Source organism: Salvia splendens, chromosome 12, assembly GCF_004379255.2.
Source record: "Salvia splendens isolate huo1 chromosome 12, SspV2, whole genome shotgun sequence".
NCBI lineage: Eukaryota > Viridiplantae > Streptophyta > Magnoliopsida > Lamiales > Lamiaceae > Salvia > Salvia splendens.
In genome coordinates this window covers 27,852,809-27,876,078 of record NC_056043.1, presented here as the reverse complement: position 1 = coordinate 27,876,078, position 23,270 = coordinate 27,852,809, and the positions used below count along the sequence as shown (strand labels likewise).

At 39.5% G+C, this 23,270-nt stretch overlaps 2 protein-coding genes across 3 annotated transcripts; both read left to right on the top strand.

The window, feature by feature from the left end:
• The first annotated feature begins 856 nt into the window (after nt 1-856).
• LOC121759574 (protein FAR1-RELATED SEQUENCE 11-like) lies at nt 857-4,736 on the top strand. The gene is made up of 4 exons (XM_042155210.1): nt 857-1,076; nt 1,701-2,725; nt 3,184-3,627; nt 3,956-4,736. The coding sequence occupies exons 2-4, from the start codon at nt 1,748-1,750 to the stop codon at nt 4,571-4,573; spliced, it is 2,040 nt and encodes a 679-aa protein (XP_042011144.1). The 5' UTR covers nt 857-1,076; nt 1,701-1,747; the 3' UTR covers nt 4,574-4,736.
• Nucleotides 4,737-17,038: 12,302 nt separating this feature from the next.
• Nucleotides 17,039-20,680, top strand: LOC121759596. 2 transcript variants are annotated; one of them, XM_042155245.1, is made up of 15 exons: nt 17,039-17,323; nt 17,783-17,902; nt 18,004-18,063; nt 18,205-18,273; nt 18,373-18,474; nt 18,557-18,640; nt 18,712-18,830; nt 18,897-19,115; nt 19,275-19,346; nt 19,472-19,538; nt 19,617-19,670; nt 19,762-19,854; nt 20,007-20,042; nt 20,158-20,202; nt 20,290-20,680. In XM_042155245.1, exons 1-15 carry the CDS (start codon nt 17,306-17,308, stop codon nt 20,389-20,391), a joined length of 1,260 nt encoding a protein of 419 aa, XP_042011179.1. In that variant the 5' UTR covers nt 17,039-17,305; the 3' UTR covers nt 20,392-20,680. The 2 variants fall into 2 exon arrangements, with proteins under 2 accessions (XP_042011179.1, XP_042011180.1); XM_042155246.1 differs by lacking the exon at nt 18,205-18,273.
• Nucleotides 20,681-23,270: the final 2,590 nt, after the last annotated feature.

Below are 23,270 nucleotides of genomic sequence, written 5' to 3'. Positions count from 1 at the left end.
TCCCTAACGCCCTGACAAAAATACTACAGGCAATCACGGGCAGTCGTCTCGCCGATGTGGAGGTTCTCGTCGAACATGTCGGTCGCGCCTCTGTATGCCAGCTGCCTGATTGCGACAGTGCACTTCTGAATCGGCGTGTGGCCGAGTTTACCAGCCGCATCCTCCCGCACCCTGAAATACACGTATCGACGCTCCAAAGCGCCCACGATACTCAGAAAGAGCGGACGATGCATCCTAAACCATCGCCGGAACAGGTTCTCCCCAAACCGTGGCTCCGGCGCAAAGTAATCCTCATGCAACCGAGCACGGGCAGCGAGGTGGTCCCGGGGTATTATAGTTCGACGATGGATGGGTCGAGGTACCGCTGGCGCCAAGGCCGCTTGTTCCTCCCTCTCCGCTGATTCCCGCGCACGTGCATGAATCAGACGCACCATGTGTTCATAATGCCCATCATTACCACTACCACTACCAGTCATTCCGGATATATAAAAGAAATGTAGAGAGAGATACTCGTTAATACAAGTGGTGCGAATGAAATGAAGTTCAACGGGACATATTTATAGAAATTTTAAAAAAAACACTTCATGCAATAAACGGGAATTCCGCGCGGACGTCCGTGGGAGTCAAAGCAATGGCGGACGTCCTCGCTGCGTCGCGACGGAATTCTGCGTAAACGCCGCGGAACTGCGGTGTCCTCGCCGGAATTCCGTATCTGTGCATACCATGCACAATGGCGGACGTCCGCCGCAGAATTCTGGCACGCCGGTCGGAATTCCGCCGGGACCGGCGCCTGATGCTCTAATGATTAAATTATACTTATTGGCCGCGCCATATAGCATCGTGCGCCACAAATAAATTAACATCCCTGCGCACATTAGGGTTTCTATCCCTCGCTTTAACTTTCCTTCTTTCTTCTTCTTTCTTCTTCTCAGTCGATTAATCCTGAGCTCACTTGCGATTTCAGTTTTAATCATGTTCTCGTAGTCCGTTTGGATTTGTATACGTACATGTATACGTATCGGTACACAATATATCACATGGAGATCGATTGGTGCCACGATTAATCTCAAAGACAGGTGCCTTAATTTTCGCTGTTTTCTTATCGATTTCTCCTTGAATTTGTTTTGGATTCATGCTAAATTTAGATACATTTCGAAACTTAGAGACTTTTCCTTTATGATTACTCGTTTTGAATTTTATTGAAAAGCTAGATGTTACAGTGCGATTTATGTGAAATGCCATTGCTACAAGCTGCTATTCGGATTTGGATTGTTGTATGGAGTACTATTTTTCATGCTGTGAATTAATTCGCCCTACCGTTAAATTTTGCTTATATGAGTGAAAGTAAATGTTAGAATGTATTTGACGGTCGAGAAGGTAGTTACCGTGTGTAACAGATGGCCTCGGTGATGCTATTTTGCCTTTTTTCTGCTCCTATATTATGTTCAGCTATCTGTATTCGTAGTGACTATTGTCGCATCTCCTCTCTGAAAATGTTACTTCATGCTCATTAAATCTTTTCCTTTACTTTGGTTTTAGTTACACAGTTGTTGGATTAATTTGATGAGAGATTTCTTGTTTGTAATTGTTGCAATTCATGTCTCAATATTATGCATTCGCACCGTTTCTGGTACAATTTACTGACAAGTCTTTGTCTTCTTTTTTTTATCACTGATTAGTTTAACAATGTTTTTGTTTAGAAATGGCTGACAATAGCATTTGCTAAACCCCCCTGACAAAGACTACAATGTCTGAAGAGGCTGGGCAGATGATGCTGGTTTATGACGATCCCTCAGATCAAAGGTCCATATCACTTGATGAAGCAAGCAGTTCCGAGGAATCTCCAGATGAGACCAGACTGTCCTTGGAGACAACAAATGATGCAGTTCCATATATTGGTCAAAGATTTGTAACTCATGATGCTGCTTATGAGTTCTATAGTGAATTTGCAAAGCGCTGTGGGTTTTCAATCAGGCGCCACCGAACAGAGGGCAAGGATGGCGTTGGGAAAGGTCTCACAAGGCGTTACTTTGTGTGCCATCGTGCAGGAAATACTCCCACCAAAAATTCAAATGACAGTAAACCACAAAGAAATAGAAAATCGTCTCGGTGTGGATGTCAAGCATACATGCGTATAAGCAAGTCAACTGAATTTGGAGTACCTGAATGGCGAGTCACTGGATTTGCAAATCACCACAACCATGAACTTCTTGAACCAAATCAAGTGCGTTTTCTTCCTGCATATCGCACAATTTCGGAATCTGACAAGAACCGAATTCTCATGTTTGCCAAGACTGGAATTTCAGTGCAACAAATGATGAGGCTGCTTGAACTTGAAAAATGCATTGAGCCTGGATATCTTCCATTTACTGAGAAAGATGTTCGGAATTTGCTACAGTCTTTCAGAAAAGTAGATCCTGAGGATGAGAGCATAGATTTACTTAAAATGTGCAGAAATATTAGGGATAAAGATCCCAATTTTAAGTTTGAGTTTACACTTGATTCTAGTGGGAGATTGGAGAATATAGCTTGGTCATATGCCTCATCTATCCAGTCATATGAAATTTTTGGTGATGCTGTGGTCTTTGATACAACACATCGATTGACTGCTTTTGACATGCCTGTTGGAATATGGGTAGGAATGAACAATTATGGTATGCCCTGCTTCTTTGGCTGCGTACTTCTTCGTGAGGAAAATTTGAGGTCATTTTCCTGGGCGTTGAAGGTAATATGGATACTACAATGCTTGCTTTAGAAACTAGCTTGCAAATGTTTCTGCTAATGCTATTGGCTGTTTTGAAGTCAGCTATTTACACTGGAGTTTAGTCATTAATGTCTCAGTTAATCTATCATGATACCTGTGCCTTCTTGTATGTAGTGTTCTGTGTTCAACTACCACACTGAGCAAAATAAAAGGTGTCCCTTCTTAGATGATCTTCTATCCGTTGAAACACTATTAACAATTCAAGTCCATTCAACATGTAACATGTAGAAGAAAAAAACTGAAAAAGGAATAAGAAGTACTCCCATGGAGTAGATGTTATCTGTGTGTGTGTGTGTGTGTTGAAAGGGGGATAGTGTATTGGCTAAAGTATCTATGTATCTGTAGATATATTTCCTGTTTAGTTGATGTGCCCTTGATGTATCTGTACTAACTTTGATGTTTCTGTTTAAATATACAAGGCTTTCTTAGGATTTATGAATGGGAAAGCTCCCCAAACAATATTGACCGACCAAAATATGTGCTTAAAAGAAGCAATAGGAATGGAGATGCCAACCACCAAACATGCACTTTGCATATGGCTTACTGTGGCGAAATTCCCTTCATGGTTCAATGCTGTTCTTGGAGAACGGTATAATGACTGGAAGGCTGAGTTCTATCGACTCTATAACCTGGAAACCATTGAAGATTTTGAACTGGGTTGGAGAGATATGGTGAATTCTTTTGGTCTGCACACAAACAGGCATATAGCTAGTTTGTATGCCTTGCGACATCTTTGGGCGCTTCCATACTTGAGAAGCCACTTTTTTGCAGGATTGACCACTCCTGGCCAGTCAAAATCAATAAATGCTTTTATTCAACGGTTTTTAAGTGCCCAGACTCGACTTGCACAGTTCGTAGAACAAGTGAGCTCTCTAGCTAAACTGCATACTAGTTTTATTAAACTTGCTTATCATTTCTCCTCTCCTTTGACACCATCCTGCCCATGGAAAGAATCAGGTGCAGAACATTTTGTTCAGTCCTCTATGAAGCAGAAGTCTTCCTTATTTTTCTAGTACTACTCTTCATATTTCTCCTCAATAAATTTGGAAGACATGTAAAAGCATCAGAGAGTAGTTTGGGCTAACTCTAATGAATCTGATGCATGGATGACATGTTTCCTTTGAGATTAATGTTCTGCTTTCAATCTCAGAAATGTTGGTGTAGTTCTTACTTCCTTTGATTTATGATCAGGTAGCTGTAGCTGTGGATTTCAAGGATCAAGCTGGAGAGCAACAGACGATGCAGCAAAATATCCAAAACATTAGCCTGAAAACAGGAGCTCCAATGGAATCACATGCTGCCTCAGTTCTCACACCTTTTGCTTTCTCAAAGCTCCAAGAACAACTTGTTATGGCTGCCCATTACGCGTCATATCAGATGGAAGACTGTTTCCTTGTCAGGCACCATACAAAGCTCGAAGGAGGTCGAAAAGTGTATTGGGTTCCACGGGAAGGGATCATCAGTTGCAGCTGCCACCAATTTGAGTTCTCTGGAATCCTCTGTAGGCATGCTCTCCGAGTTCTATCAACTGGGAATTGCTTCCAAATTCCAGAAAGGTATCTTCCCCTACGCTGGCGGCGAAGCATGCCTCTCAACAGACATCTTCACGCTCCCCGGAACGATCATACGGAGAGGATGCAGCTGTTGCAGAGCATGGTATCAAGTCTTGTAACAGAATCTGCGAAATCAAAAGAACGGTTAGATCTGGCAACGGAGCATGTGTCTGTTCTTCTATCTCGAATTAGGGAACAGCCAGTTTCGAGTCTGAGTATGAGGGAACTCTCCTCCACACATCGAACACTTGCTTAAAAGAAGATATATATGGCAATGACACAAAGGTCCATTTCCAGAAAACTTTGTAGAGTATTAATCGGAACTAGTCATTGTAAAAGGCTAGAACTTTCCGTGAGTTCATCACATTTCTACTACTACTATTATTTAAAGAAATTATACTTATTTGTCTCTGCCTGAATTCCGGATGTGGAGAAAATATACCAGGACTGCTTGTCGGATTGTGGTTGGTTTCAGTTAATTGAAACCATTTTTAGGTTAACCGAAACTGGTTGACTCGGAATGCTCGGTGAGTCGATTGAATATGGGAGTGGATCCTCTGCAGTTGGTTCACTAACTGATCGGTTAATCAGTTATGAAGAAATCGGTAATATCTTTCAATCTTATTCATCTTCCAATGTACAAAGTCATACACTTTATATAGGCTACATTCTATCAATATAAGGTAAACCTAATTTACATTTAATTGGTACACAGGCTACATTCTATCAATATAAGGTAAACCTAATTTACATTTAATTGGTACACCCATTTATGGAAAGCTTATCATACCATATCAATTGTGTATTATTCTCTTGATTTGTTTTCCTACACTCCCCCTCAAGTTAAGTAACGGGATTTCCGATACTCAACTTGCCTAGTACTTCTCGGAATGACTTTGAGTTCACCGCCTTTGTCAGAATATCAGCTAATTGGTCTTCAGACTTCACATAAGGCATCTCCACCACTTTAGCTTCAATGTTCTCTTTGATGAAGTGTCTATCTACTTCCACATGTTTGGTTCGATCATGCTGAACTGGATTTTCGGATATGCTAATCGCTGCCTTGTTATCACAGAACAGCCTGCATGGTTGAATTGGGCGAAGATCCAACTCTGTCATAAGCTTCCTTAGCCATAATATTTCTGTCAACCCGCTTTTGATTCCTCGGAATTCTGCCTCGGCACTAGACAGTGCTACCACTTTCTGTTTCTTACTTCTCCATGTCACAAGGTTACCTCCTACGAAGGTAAAGTAGCCGGCGGTTGACTTTCTATCATTTGGGTTGCCTGCCCAATCAGCATCAGTAAAACCATGGACCTCCATGTGACCATGTTTTTCAAACATAAGTCCGTGTTCAGCTGTCCCTTTTAAGTATCGAACTATTCGCAAAGCTGCCTCCCAATGCTCTTCTTGAGGTGCATGCATGAACTGACTTACTACTCCCACGGCATAGGCAATGTCCGGCCTGGTGTGTGATAGATAAATCAGTTTCCCGACTAACCTCTGATATCTCCCCCTGTCGGCCTGTCTTCCTCCTTCCTTCAATTGTAGTCCATGATTCTGCACTATAGGGGTATCTGCTGGCTTGCAATCTATCATTCCAACTTCGGCCAATAGGTCTAGTATGTATTTCCTTTGACTTATAAAGATCCCTTTCTTTGATCGAAGTACCTCTATTCCGAGAAAGTATTTGAGGAGTCCTAAGTCTTTCATCTCAAATTCTTTGAACAAGTTCTTTCTCAACTCGCTGATTTCCTCTTCATCATCTCCTGTAATGATCATGTCGTCTACATATATGATAAGACACGTGATCTTGCCATCTTTCTTCTTGAGAAACAGAGTATGATCTGAATTACTTTGTGTATACTCATACTTCTTCATTACCTCAGTAAACCTTCCAAACCACGCTCGTGGAGATTGCTTTAATCCGTAAAGTGTCTTCTTCAATTTACACACTTCACCATCTTGAAACTCTGCGGTAAACCCAGGAGGAGGTTCCATAAAGACAGGTTTTGGTAACTCTCCATGGAGGAAGGCATTGGTCACGTCAAATTGATGGAGAGGCCAATCCTTGTTAGCGGCAATCGAAAAGAGAACTCTCACGGTGTTGATTTTGGCCACTGGGGAGAATGTTTCTGCATAATCCACTCCATATGTTTGAGTATATCCTTTTGCGACAAGTCGAGCCTTGTATCTTTCTATTGTGCCATCCGGCTTTCTTTTGATCGTGAATACCCATCGGCATCCAACAATTTTTGCTCCTTCAGGGAGCTTACCTTTCACCCACGTGTGATTCTTCATCAAAGCTTTCATCTCCGTGAACATTGCTTCTCTCCAGTGCTTGTGCTTCATTGCCTCGTCGGCTGATTGTGGAGTTTCTTCTTCTTCATATAATGCGGCTGCAAAAGCTCTTGCCATTTTTGACAAATTTCCTTGCACGAAATTCGCCACCCCATATCGGCTCTTCTTCCCTATCTTTTCTGGAGAGTATCTTTTTGGTGGGACTCCCCTTGTACTCCGAGGAGGGAGAATATACCGTCCAGTATCTCCATCAACGCCATTTTCCTCCTCTACTGGTTCTTTTTCAACTTGGTCATTGGAAATGGAAATAGAAGTAGAGTCTGGGTCGGAGATTACCTCGGATATCGTCGGAGGAGTATTCTGGGTTGGTGGCTGAGATGACTCTTGTGGTGAGACTTGCTCGGCGGTAGTGACACCTGGTTCTGTTGGATCCTCAATCGAAGAGCTTGACGATGGCACAACCCAACTTAGATAGTCCATAGTACTACCTGGATCACTCTCCCCCTGACTATCAAGGTGGGTTTGGTAAAAGAATTCGGTTTCCAGGAAATTACAATTCATGGTGGTGATGACCTTTTTGGTGTGGGGATCAAAACATCGGTAGCCTTTCTGGTTTAGCCCATACCCTACAAAGACGCATTTGGTTGCACACGGGGAGAATTTAGTTCGTTCATGTTTAGGGATATGGACGTAAACAGTACAGCCGAAGATTTTTGGGGAAAGGTTTAGGTACTCGGGAATTTTGGCAATCTTGGTCAAGGTGTCGAGGGGAGTTTTCATGCGAAGGATCTTTGTGGGAAGGCGGTTCATAAGGGAGACTGAGGTGGAAATAGCTTCAGGCCAAAAAGATTTTGGGACTTTAGATTCAATCATCAAGGCTCGGGTCATTTCTAGGATTGTTCTATTTTTCCTTTCTGCTACCCCATTTTGTTCGGGTGTGTAAGGGCAAGAAGTCTGGTGGATGACACCCTTTTCCTTGCAGAATTGGGTCATGGCTTGGTTTACAAATTCCCTCCCATTATCTGATCGAAGAATTTTAATATTTGTATGGTACTGTGTTTGGATAAGTTTGTGGAAGGAGGCAAATCTATCAAATACGTCAGACTTGTGTTTTAAGAAATAAACCCATGTCATCCTAGTGCAATCATCAATAAATATCACAAAATATCGAAACCCATTTCCACCCGTAATTGGGGCCGGACCCCACACATCAGAATGTACTAAAGAAAATATGGAATTCATTCTTGTGTTTGTAGGTTTAAAAGATTGTCTATGGCTTTTGGCCAAAACACAAGTTTCACACGAAAAATCAGCAGGAATAGAAAAGTTCGGATAAAGAAGTTTAAAATAACCAGGGGAGGGGTGCCCTAGTCTTCGGTGCCAAAGCCAAGTTTCTTGTCTCGTGGACCCGTGAGCCAGCATCGCACTACCATGTTGAGCTATCTCGTCCACATAATAGAGTCCTTGTTTCTCAGTGCCACGCCCAAGAATCCTCCTCGTCTGAATATCCTGCAAGATGCAAAAATCAGGGTGCATTAGGAGAGTGCAATTCAATTCCTTGGTGACATGACTAATAGACATCAGCCTTTGTGACAGGGTAGGAACATATAAGCAGTTAGTAAGGCGCAGAGTAGGAGATATTTCAATAGTTCCAGATCCCACAACTGTAATCAGTTCCCCATTGGCAGTCCGAATATATGATTTATCGACTTCACAACTTAGATCAATAAAATCACATTTTTCCGGGGTCATTGTGTCTGTTGCCCCACAATCAAAAATCCACCCTTTCTTATGTGTATCAGCCATATTTTCAACGTGAAATGCAACGGAAATATTTTGTAAAGGTGCAAAGGGGTTTGTTGACACATAATCACATATACTGGGGTCAGGTCGAGATTTCTGGAGGTTTCTGGGGTCAATGTTATATTTCTGCAAATCTGGGGGGCGATGTTTAATGTAGTGGGGTCGGTTTTCAAATTTCACAAACTTATGGGGATGAAAAACAGATTTATGCAAGTCATTAGGGTTTGGTTTAACACCAAACCCTTTACCTCCTCCATACGCCGTCGAATCTGCTCCCGCTGAGTTCGCTCCAATCCCTGTTCGCTCGGCGAGATTACCGGCTCCCCGTACGCCGCCGCCACCGTGGTGACCCTCCTGGCGGTTCCCACCGCCTATTGTCTCTCTTTGATGTCCGATTTCCGTCTGTCTGTTCGGTCCTTCATTGTTCACACCGATGGCGAATTTCGCTTGTGCCGGCGCCGCCCTCGCCTTCTGCCGCTCTTCCCACCACTCCGGATACCCCAATCGTTTGAAACAGGTATCCCACGTGTGTTTTTGTTTCCCACAGTGGGAGCACCATAGTTTGGAGGTGTCGGGGCGGTTGCGATGGTCCGTTCCTGGTCGGCCGGTGGCTGTGGTGGCTACGGGGCGTTGCGGTGGTCCGTTCCAATCCGTGCGGTGGGGTGGTCCGTTCCGGCGTGGTGGTCGATTGCTCTGTGCAGCCAATCCATGGCCAATTTCTCCATATGATGAGTCGGTCTTGTCACCGTCGGCATCTACGGTGGGTGTAACGGATGTTGGTGGCATGATCCGGCGTCGAGCCGCCTCCGTCTTCACCCACCCGTAGGCTGCCTCTACTGATGGGTATGGATCTTCCTTTAAGATCTCTCGCCTGATTGAATCATACTCTGGATTCAATCTAGTCAGAAACTTGACCAGCCGTTTCTCGTTTGAGTGCACTCTGTATTGGTCGATTCCCTTATCGCAGCAGGTTACGGGTTGCTTTTGGCAACGATCAATGTTAATCCACAATCCGTGGATCCTCCGGTAATAGGTCTCCAAATCTAAGTCTCCTTGTCTGATTGAAATCACTTTTTCTTCCAAATCATAAATGAGATACTTATCTGCCTTGTTTTCCTATGTCACGGCGAGGCTATCCCACAACGCCTTTGACGTTTGATGATGCGCGAAGTCAGAGATAATGTCGTTTTCGATGTTATCCACGATCCAAGAGAATACTATGAGATCGTTCTCTTCCCATTCCTCAAAGCCCTTGCTCCCTGGGCTCGGCGGTTCGTTTCGGATATAAGAGTAGGCTCCCCGGCCTCCTATCTTCACTTTGATCAATCTGGACCATAATGGGTAGTTTTTCCCATTTAGTTTGAAGGCTACTGTAATGCCTTTGCTGTTCCTCAAGCTTTTTGTTTCATCTGTGTTCGGTTTGGTTTCATCCTCCTTATCTGACATGTTTGTTGCTGTAGGGATTGATTTCTGGGTTTGGTTTTAGTCGAAAAAAAGGTCGAGAATTGGTAATTGGCTATGATGAAAACAATTCTGAGCCTAGGATCGAAAAAACTGCTCTGGTGCCATGAAGAAATCGGTAATATCTTTCAATCTTATTCATCTTCCAATGTACAAAGTCATACACTTTATATAAGCTACATTCTATCAATATAAGGTAAACCTAATTTACATTTAATTGGTACACCCATTTATGGAAAGCTTATCATACCATATCAATTGTGTATTATTCTCTTGATTTGTTTTCCTACAAGTTAATCTACACAAACCGAAAAAAGCTTAAACTTACTTTGACTCGTTACATACATAGCTCTTTTGGTTTGAAAACTTTTGAATGTAACCGCCGGTTTTGAATTGGTGGTACGTCTAGGTGGAATGTCCGGAGTCGCTGGTAAATCAGTTAAACCCTTGAAAACAAAATACTTCTATAATTTAATATGGATATAATATATACTCCCTCCGTCCGTGAAATGTTGTCCAGTTTTGTTATTTCGGTTTGTCCGCGAAATGTTGTCCACCTTGCTTTTTTACCATTTTTGGTAAATGGACTCCACTTTCAACTAACTCATTACACTTACATTCTATTATAAAACGATATATAAATATGAGACCCATATTCCACTAACTTTTTCCACTCACTTCTTTTCACATTTTTTAAAACTCTTGCCAAGTCATATTTGGACAACATTTCGTGGACGGAGGGAGTAGTTATTATACAGTACTCCCTCTGTCATAAAAATATATGGACATATGATATGGTATGAGAATTAAGATAGTAAAGTAAGAGAGATGGGGGAATGATAGTTAAAGTAGTGTTAGTGGATAGTGGAACCTCCATTATTATTGGTGTTTTAATTGTGGTATACGTTGTAAGTAACTAGATGTATATGGAGTAATAAATTGGGATAGTTTTCTATAAATGAAAATGCTTATATTTTTATGGAATACACAGAAATGGTCAAATGGAAAATATACATATTTTTATGGAAAAGAGAGAGTATAATTTGTACATGACATATTTTTATAAAGTAAATAAAATCATGATTATGGGTTGATAGAACATGCAATGCTAGAATGAAATTACGTGCACGTAGTTTTGCCTTCAGTTTGGTTTGGTCAAAGTCTAAACCAGGAACAACGGTGCCATGTGTATTCGCATATGATTAAGTAATTTATACGTAACAGAATGTTCTGTTTTTGACCTACGAAATATTTTATTACTCCATTATTTTCTTATAATAATTATATTCCCGACATTTATTTACCACTATAATTTTATGTATTTGTCGACAATCGACATGTTGTAGTATATACTGTATCAATGAATGCTAATTATCTTCTGTTCACGTGGCGCCAAAATTACAAGTTTACTTTCTAACTTAAATACAGACTATAATTGAAGAAAATCATGGATTATTACAAGCAGTATCCTGCATAAGCATAACAATTATTCGAGCAAGTAATGCATTGATCATTCGCAGTAACTTGTAAGATTGTTTTGGAATTAACTGACTGATTTATTTAAGAGTAAAAAATTGAACTGATTTCACTACAATATTTTTTAGGGACACGAAATTGAGACGTAATTGCTTTTGTTAATTTTTTTTAACAAATAATAACAATTTAAGACGCAAAAGAAAGCGTTCCTAATAATATTGACGCTTTCATTTGCCTTCTCTAACTTTAATTGGGGTACTAACAATAAGAACGCTTTTTGAAGTGTTGGTGGTATATTTAGAAACACAAATTAGTGATGTTAATTGTATTAAAAATATATTTAATACTTTTTTTGTTGTAGTGTTTATTTAAAAATTCAAATTTACTTATTTAAAAGCGGATTTATGTAATAATATGAGTATATAATATGATCATGTGGATATCTTAAAATAACAAAATTAAAATTATGCAAATTATAATTATTAATAACCACATGACATAATAATAGTGCGGTGCTTTATAGTAATATTAGGACGCTTCAAGTGGAAGTCAAGTGGATTTATAATGGATTGTTAGTAAGAGTTGGAATATTGGTCACTTTCATGTTACGTACATATTTACAAATTCAATTATATTTCGCAAGAATAATATCTAAAAAATAAAACTTATGTCAATTTTGTATAATACAACCACCGCACACAAAAGCGACTTGTATAGTTAATAATTAAAAATAAATTAAATAATAGCAACATAATATAGTATCTGCAGCTGTTCAAAGTTGACTTTTTTAGGCATACATATGCGAGTTTGTAATTCGTAACAATATGTGTATGAGTTAGAGCACCCGCCACGCATCGCGCGGGTGTATGTATCGTATCTCGTCCCTCTGAGGCGCGTTGCAGCGTCCCGTCTCGTCCCGATCTCGCCGAGACGCCCGTCCCATCGAGACGGCTGGCGCGCCAGCTCGTCACACGCCCACGCACGCTTGCGCTAGGCGTGACGCCCACTCGCCGGCCCGCGAGTGAGTTTCGTCACGCTGACGCAATAAATCATTTTTTTTTTTAAATTTGAATTTAATAAAAAAAAATTAAAAAAATTCAAACGGTAATGTTACCGTTTTCGACCGTTTTTTTTTTAATTTTTTTAATTTTTTCTTTTTTAACTCTATAAATATTCATATTTCATCCTCATTATACACACAAACACACATCTATTCTTCCCAAATCATCTCCATTTCCTCTCCAATTTTCATCTAACCTCTCCAATTTTTATCACAAAATGTCCGGCAACGGAAACTCTGGCGGCTCCGGCGGGTTTGACATCAACGCGTTTGGCGACTGGGGGGCATGTACAATGTCTTGGGTGGTTCCGGTTCCGGTTCCGGTTCGTCGACGCCGGGCACCCAAGGCTCGTCGACGCCGACGGGGTACCAACCACCCCATTTTGATGTGGATGCATACGCTCGTCCCTTCGCCCCGAGGTATTAGCAGGGATTATCCCAAATTAGGGAGGATTATCCGGATGAACCCAATCCGGAAGGAGGACGAGGCGGTGGAAGCTCCAGGATTCGACGCCGTGGAGGAAGAGGAGGAGGCGGCCGAGGAGGAGGAGGATGTAGGTCGTCATCCGTACAGCCGCAAAGACACGATGGCTCTGTACAATGCTTGGATCAGCGTCTCGTACGATCCCATCGTCGGAAATCAACAATCCTGGAAGTGCTTTTGGGAAAAGGTCACCGAGGCCTACAACGAGATTAAGCCGAAGAGGTCCCGCCACCGCACATTGAAGATGCTCCGAAGTCATTTTGACCGAGTCGACAAAGAGGTCAAAAAATTATGCGACATCTACAAGAATGAAGCGACTCATTACCAAAGCGGAGCCACTAGAGCCGACATTCTGAGATCGGCTTTGCAAGTCTATTTCGACGACAACGACAAAGAATTCAAGCATGTCGATGTTTGGGAGGCCGTCAAAGACGTCGAAAGGTGGGTCGGCGGTATCCAGTCCAGCACGGGCTCGACCTCGAAATGCACGAAGCACACGGCAGGTGGCCAATACTCGTCTAGTGGGGGCGGTTCAGGCAGCGTCGCACAAGAGGTTGCCTCGCAGGAGGTTGAGGGTAGGGGGGTCCTCCCGTGGGTGCCGTCGGCCGCAAGGGACCAAGGCGACGAAGGCGGCTAGAGGGAAGAGGGGCCGAGACGAATCAAGCCAGACGGGTTCCCAAGGGTCGCCCTCCTCCCTAATGTCCATGTACTTCACCGCCACAATGGCGGACACTTCCCGGATGACGCCCGCGGCCCGCCCAATATCAAGCCCATCATGCCGACATTGTGTATCTGGCGGGACAACTTGGTATTCTGCCTCCATTCGATGCACCGCCACCGCCTTCGGGGGATGATTCACAGTGGAGTAGTTTTTATAATTTCTATAAATTTGTATTTTAAATTATGTCTTTTTTTATTTATTTTGCCACGAATTTAATTATGTAATTTTTTAGGATTTTAAGTTGTAATTTTATTTTATTTAATGAAGTGTGTTTTTATTAATTGAATTTATTGAAAATAAAAATAAAAAATGAAATTGAATGAATAGTTAAAGGATGAGATAGTTAAGAGACGGATAAGAGATAGAGGGTTGCAGATGTTGTCTCTTAGTTAAGAGATGGAGTGAAAAGTACAGTGGGGCCCATGAATAGTTAAGAAATGAGACGGTTAAGAGACGGATAAGTGACAGCGTTGCGGATGGCCTTATGACTAAATCAACAATATTGCATCATTATTGATTTTTCATACGACAATGTATGTTTTTCTAAAAAAATTATCTTTAGAAATTCTTTTTACTGAACTCCCTTCACTAATTCATTTCACTTATATTTTATTATATATACTAATATATTTATATTTTATTATATATACTAATATATAAAAGTAAAATTTCACTTTTAATTTTTTCAATTTATGTTTATATATTTTTTAAACTCAAGCCGAAGTCAATTTTACCATCAATAAAAGAGGGAGAAAGTAAATTTTTGTTGAATTAGGAACTGAAGATAAAATATTACATGCACTAATTAGACGTAAAATAGTAATCAATTTATTATAATTAAACATTTATTATGAAAAACTTAAATAGTATCATGATAAAAAAATTAAATACATTTATTATGAAAAAATAATCTAATTATTCAAATTACGAATCATAAATTGCTACTTTTTATTAATAATTATTATGTAAATCCGATCTTAATACTCCAAATTTTAAAATTATGAATTCTATATGATTATTATTACAATTATTTTATTAATTAAAAATTTAATTATAAAATATTCAGTTATATGCCAATTAATTAATTCAGTTATTATATTGATTAATTGTAAAGTGTTCAATTGATTAATATAAGTTCAAAATTTTAATATATTTTTCTTTAATATTTCTAACATAAGTATAATAAATCATACTCCCTTTGTCCCACTATAATAGAAGTGTTTTGTTTTGAGCACTCATTTTGGAAAATAATAATAAATAGTTAAAGTGGAGAGAGAGTAAAGTAAAAGATAGTATACTCTTCTTTAAATTATTATCTTTCTTACTTTACTTTCTCTCCACTTAAACTATTTATTAGTATCATTTTTATGAGACGAGTGTCCAAAAAGAAACATCCCTACTACAATGGGATAGAGGGAGTATGTTAGAAAGCGTATTCCATAAAATCATATTCGAATTATCATGATCAACAATAACATTACCTTTCTCAGAAACAAACGGCCCGTAGGGTTTATTGGATTTTATTGTCTAGTTTTTTGGTTAAGTTGCCAGAGTTATCAAATCATTATAATTTTCAATTAAATCATAATTAACTTTTGATTGATTTCTAATTATTTAATAATTTATAAAATTTGCTAATTAAATTATGACTTATTGCACTTTCACAAGTATCCCATAACTTAAAATTTTAGGCGAGTGCGTACATTATTTTGTGGCATGTCATTTATGTGGCATTATTAATGACATGACATTCTAATATGGTCTTGCAGAATTAAAAAAAATAATGAAATGATCAAACCAAGAACGTTTTGTCTTTTGAAAATGTCCCTAAATCTGAAAATAATGGAATGGTTGAGACGATGTTGTTTTAAATAAACGATGATTATGTCCACGTAGCAAAATACGGGTGTCCATGTAACCATATAATCACTGAAAATTTGAAGTTATGGCCAATTGTGAAAGTGTTATAAGAGTATGATTTAATTAGCTAACTTTATAAATTAACTAGAAGTCAACTAAAAGATGTGATTTACTTAATTGACAATTTCCTATAATATTTGGCAGCAATGCAATTTTGGCATAAACCTAATTTTGACGGGTAAGGCCCGATGTGATTAGAAGTATTTTCACAAAATCACAAAGTAAATTATAAAATCTACAATTATTCTACATCGATTTCAGTTTTTCACATCAAAATCTAGATTATTACAAGTCACACCCAACAATCAAACTAATTTGTTCAATATTTGGAAAATGAAGTTCTGTTTATAATCATGGCATATTTGTATGTCAAGTAAATACTGCTATTGTAAGTATAAATTTTAGAAATATAATTTTAATAGATTACTTATCGTATATTTAAAAATATCTAGAAAAAATTAGTAGTATTCTGAAATTATATTAATCAATTTAATTTAATTAATTAATTCACATAATAATTGAATTATTTAATAATAATAATAATAATAACATCCATGATTTTAAAATTATACTTTTAAAATTAACTTAATAAATTATTATCTGATAAATAATAATAGTAGTATTATTTATAATTTTAAAAGTATACCAAAATTCTATTAATATATTATTAATTAATAATATAATGAAAATAATACTTTCCTTGTCTCTTACTAAGTGATTCATATTTCTTTTTAGGATGTCCAAAAAATAAATGAGTCATTTCTATTCTCTTTCTTACTTTTGTCTTTGTCATGTATTCTCTCTTTTAAGTTATTCTTCATCACTCAAACAAAACCTCATTTTTTAAAATCCCATGTTGAAAAAAAATGTCCTATTTAGTGAGGGATGGAAGGACTAAAAAATAGGGAGTAGTATAAATTTGGAAATGATTATTTATAACATAATAATAATAACAACAACAATAACATTAGTATTCTATCCGTATAAAATACTTAGCAAAAACTAGAGTATTAGTATTAAGTAAGAATTTAAGATTTTAAAAATATACTTAAAAAGGAACAATAATGTTAGAAAGCTGTTTTAATTTCCATACTTGTAGATTCTCAATTATTTTCCTTAATCAAACAAACGTCTTAATATCTATCAATAAAGGAATCAAATTACCTTGTTCTATCAAACAAACATGCCGTTAATGACAAATATTAAGCCACAAACACTAACTAATCTTTACATTTACACATTAATCACAACGTATATTCTTAACATCACTATCGTGCGTGCCAACCAATAATAATTCAATTCCATTTCCCATTTCTAATCCTAGAAAAGTCTAATGAATAAATCCAATTCCACGCCTATCCACGACCCACCAAAGGGCCCCACCGCATCCCACGTGGCGAAACCCCACAACCGAGTTAACATTTTCCCGCAAATGACAATTTACAATCCGATTCACGATCCTCCACGACCATTAAATAACCAAAATAATAATTACTCTAAATTAAACCTCAAAACATCACAAACATTCAACCTGGCGTCGCTCTGCCTGCTGTTTTCGATAAAGATACGCTCCTCTCTCACATATAGAATACCTATATACGCGTATGCGTGTATATCTATAAGATATACGTTTCATACGTTGAAAGCAGAGGCTGTTTATGGTTACCGAAGAGGAGACTGATCGTTGCTTGATGTTTAGTTGAAAGGGCTAAAAAGGCCATCTTTCTTCTTCATTTTCTCATTCTGAGCTTTTTCATGCACCATGAACTCCTACAATCCTGTGATTCTCTCACTCTCTCTATCTCTCTGAAGTTTCTTCTCAGTATATTTCTTTTTTCCAGTGATCACTTTGCCTTTGATTGGTATATGAGAGGTGCAGATTCTGCTTAATTTGAAAATCTAAAGCAATCAATTTTTTGGTAAAAGGATGAATTTTTAGACCTGGATAGCTGCTATTCCTAATAAGATTATAGACGTGTTCTTAAAAATTCGTTCTTGATTGCTATAATCTTGATGAATTGTTTTCAATTAGGGCTATTTTCTTTTCTTGATTTTGAAGAGGGAGGAGACTTGTATGATTTTTTTTATGTGGTTCTAGTTCTATCAGCCATCATTTCAGTGATTTTGACTAGGCTTTTTGAGGTCTTTGAAAAGTCATCTTAGAGGCCAATGAGTGTTATTATCTATTTGTTGTGTTATTCTGTATCATATTTGATAATGTTTTTTTTTTCATATTCAGGTTTTTGTGGTACCAGAATCTAAGACTAGATCATATATATGCAGTCTCTTGATTACCATGTCTTTGATCTCCAGTGCTTTCTTCGTTGGCAGTGTGTGGCTCGGGAACCATTCTTTAATGGTATATGTCTTTGTCATTTACATTTACATTTACATTTATATTTTAATTGTGATTGGGGCTCAAATTTGCTTATATCAAGAATCCCTTTTTGATCAATGCAGTTATCACCTGGGATTGGATTAAATATTTCCGAGCAATATACAGGGAATGTCAAGTGTGAGGTAAATTTCTTAGTACTATTCTCTGATAAATTGAATGATTTCCATCAAATTCTTACTAGTTTAGTAGGCATTGTGAAGTGGCCCTCACAGTCACAGTTTCCAAATAGTGTAGTCTTCTTAGTTGTTAATATGTGATTGTAGGTGTCGCCGATACTTAGTATCAGAGTGGATAAGGCGGAGGCCGATAATACACAGCTTGACAAGTGCAATGTTGGTCCATATCATATCTACATGCTTCTTTGTATTAGTATATATTCCTTTGTCTTACAAAGCCTACTTCTAACTGAAAGACACCGATTCTCCTTATAGGACAAATGCAGGCCTGTTGGCTCCGAGGCTTTGCCAAGAGGAATTGTTTCCTCAACTTCAAACTTGGAAATGTACTCTTTGTCTGGCCCCCTTTCAGATAATGTATGATTCACTTCACTCCAACATTAATTTTTGTTCATTTTGATGTGGCATTTACTAAGTGTAGTGTGTTTTTGGACCACAGAGCAACTCCAGACACAGAGCAGGTTTGCTGGCCATGGCAGTCGGGCTTAAGCAAAAGAGTTTTGTGAAGGAAATTGTGAATAAGGTATTTCTCAGTTTTGTGAAGGAAATTGGAGTCTTTTTTATATCTCTCATGTCATGTTTTCTGACTTGCAGTTTCTGGCACAAGACTTTGATGTGATGCTTTTTCACTATGATGATGTTGTGGATGAGTGGGGCGACATGGAATGGAGCGACGCAGTCATTCACGTCTCTGCCACAAACCAAACAAAATGGTATGTATGTTTAATATGAACATGTTAAGTTTTTGTTTGCATAGTCTGACTTTGGTGGTTGCACAGGTGGTTCGCCAAGCGTTTTCTGCATCCGGATATTGTTGCGGAATATGATTATATCTTCCTGTGGGACGAGGACCTTGGAGTTGAATATTTCCATCCGGAAAGGTACCTAGCTATTATCAAGGAGGAAGGCTTGGAAATATCGCAGCCTGCTCTCGACTCCCACAAGTCTGAAGTACATCACCACATAACTGTGCGCAACCGGAGATCAAGGGTACACAGGTTACAAAACTTCTACTCTTCCATTTACAAAATAAAAAACTTCAGTTGACAATCATCTGCGCATCTGCCTATTATAGTCTACATAATGCGAAACATTACCGTTGTAGCAGTTTTGTACATGGCTTGAATCTTTACTAGTGTATTTGGAAAATTAAACAGGAGATATTATAGGCTGAGCAGCGGCGGATCTGGAAGATGTGATGAAAACAGTACTGCTCCACCCTGTGTTGGGTGAGAATAATCACTCTTTTTACTCTCATGCTCTTTAAAATGGAAGATATGGAAAAATATTATCACAATTATATGATTTGGACATTGGAGTGTATGTATTCATAAAAGATGTAAATGTGGTGCAGTTGGGTGGAAATGATGGCTCCTGTTTTCTCGAGAGCAGCATGGCGCTGTGCTTGGTATATGATTCAGGTACACGACAACCTTTGTTGTGCTCTATTGTATCATTCTTGAAGAATGCGTGTTTAAAATCTGTAATGGTTTGTGCAGAATGATTTGATACATGCTTGGGGCCTAGACAAACAGCTTGGCTATTGTGCACAGGCAAGTTATTCGACTCATTCTCACTCTCTTTCTGTTTATAGTTTCTACTTAGATTAATGAACAAGTGTAACACATCCATCTTATTAAATAGGGTGATCGAACGGTTAAAGTTGGGGTGGTTGACGAGGAGTACGTTATTCACTGGGGTCTCCCCACCCTCGGTGGCCTTCCAGACAACAACAAGGTTTTCGATTGCACAAATTATACACCCTTGTCCTTTTTTCTTTTAGATAATGAAGATGAACTAATAATGTTCATTTCCCTGGTCTCCATACAAAGAGATTATCAGTGTTTGTGTGAATTTCTATTGACTGTGTGTGGTAAATGTGAACGCAGGCTAGCTCGGAATCAGATTCGAACGCGCCACAGTTGGTATGATCCTTTGTCCCATGTTTTCTAGTATCATTCATTTTAATGAATTAGTTGATCCTACCAAAGAAAATGGATTTGTTTTAGTACATTATGTGACTGAGCATTTTTTGGGCAGATGAGGTCGAGGTCGAGGTCGGACAACCTTAACAACAGATCAGGGGTAAGTCCTCACCCTTTTACACAGCTGAAACCAAGCTTTTATATTTTTTTAATTAAAGAGGATCGATAATGATTCGTTTATGTGCAGATACGCAAACGGTCGTATGCTGAAATGAGGGCGTTTACGAGGAGATGGAACAAGGCGGTGATGGAGGACGAATGTTGGGTGGATCCTTTCAAACAGGATTAACTACCCATCTATACATGTACAGATACACAACAACACCAGCAATAGCAGATTCTTTTTCTGGCATTAAACAACATAGATATACATCTCACTCAAGAGCTCCAAGATTATAGCCTATTCATCTGTCTTTGCAGGTGGTTTTATATTTTCAAGAATCTACAATTCAAATAGAGCCTTTTTTTTCTAATTTTTATTTAATTGTATATCTTCTAACGTTTTGAGGCCGATCTTTGTTTCATTCTTTTATGAGCGAATTGGAAATATAAAGTCATGTTGAACATTCTTTTCGTCAGTCTTGTATATATTTGCTGCATTGTTTTATCAGTTTACAATAAGCATTTGAATATATATACTTAAAAAAGCTTCAAACATGATATTGCACCGTTTAAGCTCTTTAAAGAGTCGTCCTATATCAAAACTAGAAAAAACTAAAAGTAAGTAATTTATCAGAGTATCATTTACCTCTAAAAAGAGTAACAAAATAGTACTAAGAGTTTAATAAGATGATTGAGTATCAACTTAGCTATTCTAATAATAATAAACCAAAAATTATTTAGAAGTCCATCAAAGAGGCCCATATGAAATCGCCACGCCACGCCACGCCACAAAACAGTCTAGAAAGGTGCGCCATCCCTCAAACGGGCCTTTGTTAGAAGTCCACTTTGGTGCGACGAAATGTTTATATGTGGACTGATATATTTTACTCATAAGCGTGCTGTTTGAGTCGCCATCTAAATGGTCTAATGGAGTTTAGGTCAATGCCAAACTCAGGCCACCCGCAACGCGTCACGCGGGTGGCCCGGAACCCGTCACGCAGGGACGGGACGGCAGCGCGACGCGTTGCGGCGCCCCGTCTCGTCCTCAGCCCATCACCATCTCGTCACGAAACCCGTTCCGTCGGGACGTAACGCGGGACTGCTCGCCACGCGCCGCAGCGACGTGGTGCGCTCCCAGGCCATGCGTGACGCCCACTCGCTGGCCTGCGAGTGGGCGTCGTCACGCTGATGCAATAATTAATTATTTTTTAAAAATTGAATTAAATAAAAAAAATTTAAAAAGTGAAACGGTAATGTTACCGTTTAAAAGAGCCGTTTTCAATTTTTTAAATTTATTTTTATTTTTTTACTCTATAAATACTCTTAATTCATCCTCATTTCACACACAACTACACATCTATTCTTCCGAATTTATTTTCATTTCCTCTTCAATTTTCATATAACATCTAATCACAAAATGTCCGGCGACGGAAACTCCAACGGTAGCGGCTCCGGCGCGTGGGATCTCAACGCGTTCGGCGACTGGGGGAACATGATTGGGTGGTTCCGGTTCGTCGACGCCGGGCACCCAGGGTTCGGTCACGCCGGGGGTACCAACCACCCAATTTTGATGTTGATGCATACGCCCGTCCCTCCGCCCCGCGGTATTCGCAGGGATTATCCCAGATTCGGGAAGATTATCCGGTTCAACCCACTCCGGAAGAAGGCCGAGGCGGGGGAGGCTCCAGGGCGGAGGCGGAGGAGGAGGAGGATCTAGGCCGGCATCCGTACGGCCCCAAAGAAACGCTGGCGGTGTACAACGCCTTGATCAGCGTCTCGTACGATCCCGGAAGTGCTTCTGGGAAAAGGTCACCGAGGCCTACTACGTGATTAAGCCGAAAAAGACTCGCGGCCGCACATATAAGATACTCTGCGCTCACTTTGATCGAGTCGACATAGAGGTCAAACGATTCTGCGGCATCTACAAGAATGAAGCGGCTCAGTACCAAAGCAGAGCCACGAGAGCCGACATTCTAAGGTCGGCTTTGCGGGTCTACTACGAAGACACCGGCAAACTATTCAAATATGCCGATGTTTGGGAGGTCGTCAGGGACGAGGAAAGGTGGGCCGACGGTGTGCGGTTCAGCTCGAGCTCGACCTCGAAGCGCACAAAGCACACGGCGAGTGGCCAATACTCGTCTGGTGAGGGCGGTTCGGGCATCGGGCCACAAGAATTTGCTTCGCATGAGGAGGAGACCCCGGCAGACAATGTCGGGGGGTCCTCCCGTGGGTGCCGTCGGCCGCAAGGGAGAAATGCGGCGAAGGTGGCTAGAGGGAGGAGGGACCGAGCCGAATCAAGCCAGGCGGGCTCGGGCTCAGGCTCGGGGGACCCTCGAACTCCCTTATGTCCATGTACATGACCGTCACAATGGCGGACACTTCCCGCTTTACGCCCACCCAATACGAAGCCTGGCTTAACGGAGTCCTGTTTATGGCGACACAACTTGGTATCCCGCCTCCAAGTGGCCTCAGGGCACCTTCACCGCCTTCGGGAGATGATTCGCCGGCAGAGCAGTTTTTTTATTTTCTATAAAATTGTATTTTAAATTATGTCATTTTTATTTTTTTAGGATTTTAAGTATGTTTATTTTTTTGAATTTTAAGTTGTATTTTTATTTTATGTTGTAATGTTATTTTATTTTTAATGAAGAGTGTTTTTTATTAATTGAATTTGGTGGAAAAAAATAAAATAATGAAATTGAATGAATAGTAATTTAAGGGACGGTTAAGGGATGGAGGGTTGCAGGTTTCGTCCCTTAGTTAAGGGATGGAGTAAAAAAGTACAGTGGGCCCGCAAATTTGTGGATGGCCTCACGAACTTAGCCAGCCATTCTTGTAAATGAAAGAAAATAAGATTAATTCTCTTTTTTATCTCCCGGTCGTGAATGCTACGATTTTAGCCTTAATTAACTATAGACTTAGTCATGAACCCTAAATTATATTTCACCGAAAATGGTAGTAGTAGTAGTTATAACTTTTTAATTTTTGTGGCAAACCCCGAGCTAACATTTATAAAATTGAACATGCAATACTCCCTTCCTTCACCATTTATAGTCTCGTATTGAT

Bases quoted from the DNA above. Each gene is read 5' to 3' on its own strand.
- LOC121759596 (XM_042155245.1), top strand. The intron at 19,116-19,274 runs GTTACAAAACTT...AAAATTAAACAG, and splicing joins CGGAGATCAAGGGTACACAG to GAGATATTATAGGCTGAGCA. The intron at 19,539-19,616 runs GTACACGACAAC...TGGTTTGTGCAG, and splicing joins GTGCTTGGTATATGATTCAG to AATGATTTGATACATGCTTG.
- LOC121759574 (XM_042155210.1), top strand. From the start codon at position 1,748: ATGTCTGAAGAGGCTGGGCAGATGATGCTGGTTTATGACGATCCCTCA. The intron at 2,726-3,183 runs GTAATATGGATA...TAAATATACAAG, and splicing joins CATTTTCCTGGGCGTTGAAG to GCTTTCTTAGGATTTATGAA. The intron at 3,628-3,955 runs GTGAGCTCTCTA...ATTTATGATCAG, and splicing joins TTGCACAGTTCGTAGAACAA to GTAGCTGTAGCTGTGGATTT.